This window comes from Vicugna pacos, chromosome 4 (genome assembly GCF_048564905.1).
Source record: "Vicugna pacos chromosome 4, VicPac4, whole genome shotgun sequence".
In the NCBI taxonomy this organism is placed as follows: Eukaryota; Metazoa; Chordata; class Mammalia; order Artiodactyla; family Camelidae; genus Vicugna; species Vicugna pacos.
The window spans coordinates 48,113,446-48,117,323 of NC_132990.1; the positions used below are offsets into that span (position 1 = coordinate 48,113,446).

The 3,878-nt window shown below is 43.0% G+C and overlaps 1 protein-coding gene across 1 annotated transcript; it reads right to left on the reverse strand.

Annotated features, from left to right (window-relative positions):
• Positions 1–817: 817 nt before the first annotated feature.
• LOC102540143 (olfactory receptor 13C7-like) lies at positions 818–2,661 on the reverse strand. Its single transcript, XM_006204120.3, has 2 exons — positions 2,606–2,661; positions 818–1,804 (listed from the first exon to the last, which is right to left on the reverse strand). The coding sequence occupies exon 2, from the start codon at positions 1,772–1,774 to the stop codon at positions 818–820; it is 957 nt and encodes a 318-aa protein (XP_006204182.1). The 5' UTR covers positions 1,775–1,804; positions 2,606–2,661.
• Positions 2,662–3,878: the final 1,217 nt, after the last annotated feature.

Genomic DNA, 3,878 nt, shown 5'->3' on the forward strand with positions numbered 1-3,878 from the left:
CAGAGATCCTTTTTTTGGGAGTCAGGGTTCAAGAAACACCTGAGAAGGACACACTCTGAGAGCACACACCGGGTTCATGCATCAATGCTGAGACTGGCCATTACTCTCTGTCCCAGGGTTTCCCTGGAAGTTGACTCCGGTGGGGAGATTTTCATGCAGGACGTTGATGGGGGAGTGCTCTTAAGATCAACACCTGTGGAGTAGGGGTGAAGGAAGCAGGACTGGGCAGAGGGAGAACTCAGACTATCATGAGGAAGCTCTCAAGCTAGAATGGCTCTTCCAAGTCATCCCCATTGGAAGCAAGGAGGACCAGGACTTTATATTGACATTGACTCATCACTGGATGTTGGATATGCAGTGCCTCTGAGAAAGGAATGTGACTTTTGGTGAGGTAACTCTCTTGGGCCAAGGGCAAGCCAGCAGAGGGACTCAACTGAGTGCTGTCAGCCACCAACATTCCCAGCAGCTGGCATTATGAGAGGCTTCAGCCCTAGGTGGGTGGAGGTGGGTTTGGACAGAACACCACTGCATCCACTACTCACTCTTAACCAGTATTTCTCAATGTGTAACATGCATATGAATCACCTGAGGGTCTTGTTAAAATGTAGATTCTAACTCAGTAGGTCTGTAGTGGGCCCCAGGAGTCTACATGCCCAAAAAGCTCCCAGGTGATGCTGATACTGCTGGTCTATGGACCACACTGTGAGTAGCATGGCTCTAAACTCAATTTCCCCTTCACCTGGCATTACTTTTTATTGAGATTCTCAAGTGAGGGTCATCAGGGTGTGTGGATCATATCATGGAACATATCCCACCATCACTGGGTGAGGCGTTTCTGAACCACCAGTTTCCTCACAGCAGCCTTAACATCCTTGTTTCTCAGACTATAGATGATAGGATTGAGCATGGGGGTCAGAAGTCCATAGAAGAGGGAGATAAGTTTGTCTAAAACATCCTGTTTGTCTGCCCCTAAGGGATCTTTGGATTTGGGCTTCCCATACATGAAGAGGATGGTCCCATAGAAAATGACCACCACAGTGAGGTGAGCAGAGCAGGTGGAGAAGGCCTTTTTCCTCCCCTCAGCTGAGGGGATCCTCAGGATGGTGGTGAGGATGAAGATGTAGGAGACAAAGATGAATAGCACAGGGATCCCCAGAAAGATCACATTGGCCACCCCCATGCTGATCGCATTGGTGGAGATGTCAGCACAGGCCAACTTCAGGACAGCTAGGATCTCACAGATAAAATGGTTGATGATGTTGTCCCCACAGAAGGGTAACTGTACTGCAAGAGAGATCTGTACCAAGGAGTTGACTCCACCCGCCAGCCAGGAGCCGGCAGCCATGGGCATGTAGGCAGCCTTGCTCATGACCACGGGGTACCTCAGGGGGTTGCAGATGGCCACGTAGCGGTCAAACGCCATCATCCCCAGAAGCACACACTCCGTGGCTCCCATGGCAAAGGAGAGGAACATCTGCACAGCACAGCCTGAGAAGGAGATGGTTTTCCTGGGAGTGAGGAAGCCATCCAGGACCAGAGGGACCGAGGAGGTTGTATAGCAGATGTCGAGGAAGGAGAGGTTCCCCAGGAAGAAGTACATGGGCGTGTGCAGGTGGGAGTCAGACACGGTCACCAGGACGAGGACCCCGTTGCCCAGCAGGATCAGCAGGTACATCAGCAGGATGAGCACAAAGAACATTTTCTCCAGCCTTGGGTGGTCTGAGAGGCCAAGCAAGACAAATTCTGTCACAGCAGACTGGTTGGATGCTTCCATTTCAAGCTCTCTCTCTCATGTCTGGGAATCCTGAAGGCAGAAAATACGTTTGATTAAAAAAAAAATTTGATTTTTTGATGGCTTGCTTTGATCAATACATGGGAATCACAGTACATATGATGTTGCTAAATTTAAACTTACCCTATGGGATTCAATTTTAAAATCAAGTTATCAAAAGCCAAGCTGTGTATCAGTCAAAAACTTGAAGGGCAGACCCTGAAAATCTAATGAAACGTAATAAAATGAAGGACATTTCTGTCTACTCAATGATATTAATATACCTAAAACAAATTCCTATATCTACATATGTTGTGTATCTCCAGCACTCATCAGGGAAGCAGGGGCTTCTGAATAACTGTCTTTCTCATATAATTTGGGACCTCAAGCTATCACAGCTCAGTGACCCTGGTCATTAAGGTCACATGGCTCATTCTTCTGGATCTTATTCCTCTTTACATAGCAAGTTTCTATTATAATTCAACTTCCCAGATAGTCTTACAGGGAGAGATGTGCTGGCTTGAAAACAAAGTTTTTTAAATCTCTTAAACAGCTCTATTTCTTATACAGTATCTGTATATACTGTATATATTTGTATAAACATGAAGTTTATACTTCAGTGTTTTGTGAGTGTAGCTAGTGTGAATCAGTTCATCTGATCTTGACCTTCTTCTTTGAATTATCTGACCAAATTGAATTTCTGGAGCCTGGAACATGGAGTATCCACTAAAGTTTCCAGAAATCTGATCTGCAGAGTGGGCCTTGTGTTGCCCCCTGTAATCATACCTGACCTGTCTACAGCTCTGCTGCTTGGCCCAAGGAATAAAATCTTACCTGATAGTCAGAGCCCACTCATAATTCACATTCCCAGGCTGGGTTGAGTGGGGCCTTGGGTCGCAAGCCATCCAGTACCATTTAGATGCTTTGCAGACATCATCACATGTAACTCTACTCAGCCTCCCAGGATATTCAAAGCCACACTGTAGATCATCACAATTTCACTGCCAAAGAGATTAAGAACCAGATGTCACCATGGACTGCCCAAAACAGCAGTGGAACTGCCTGTCTAATACCTACCTGAGAGCTGGTTAAAAATACAAGTTGCTGGCATACAAGAGTAATATACAGGAATCTGTTGCATTTCTTTATACTAACAATGAAATATCAGAAAATGAAAGTAAAAAAAAGTCCCATTTAAAATTGCATCAAAAAATATGTAGGAATACACCTAACCAAGGAGGTGAAAGATATGTGAGAAGTATGAAACACCAATAAAGGAAATCGAAGATGATTCAAGGAAATAGATACCCCATGCTCTTGAATTGAAAAATTAATATTGTTAATAAAGTGGCCATACTACTGAAAGCAATCTACAGATTAAGTGCAATCCCTATCAAATTACCCATGACATTTTTCACAGAACTAGAACAAATAATCCTAAAATTTATATGGAACCACAAAAGACACAGAATTGACAAAGCAATACTAAGGAAAAAGAACAAAGCTGGAGGTATAACTCTCCAAGACTTTAGACAATACTACAAAACTACAGTAATCAAAACAGCATAGTACTGGCACAAAAACAGACATATAAAACAATGGAACAGAAAGAGAGCCCAGAAATAAACCCAAACATCTACAGTCAATTAATCTTAGACAAAGGAGGCAAGAGTATACAATGAAGAAAAGACAGTCTCATCAGCAAGTGGTATTGGGAAAGCTGGACAGCTACATGTAAATCCACAAAATTAGAACACTCTCTCACACCATACACAGAAATAAACCTGAATGGATTAAAGGCTTAAATATGACATGACACCATAAAACTCCTAGAAGGGAACATAGGCAAAACATTCTTTAACATAAATCATAGCAATATTTTCTTAGATCAGTCTCCCAAGGCAAAAGAAGTAAAAGCAAAGATAAACAAATGGGACCTAATCAACCTTATAAGCTTTTGCACAGCAAAGGAAATCATAAACAAAACAAAAAGACAACCTATGTAAAGGGAGAAAATATCTGCTAATGATGCAACTGACAAGGGCTTAATTTCCAAAATATACAAACAGCTCATACAACTGAGTATCAGAAAAACACACAACCCAAT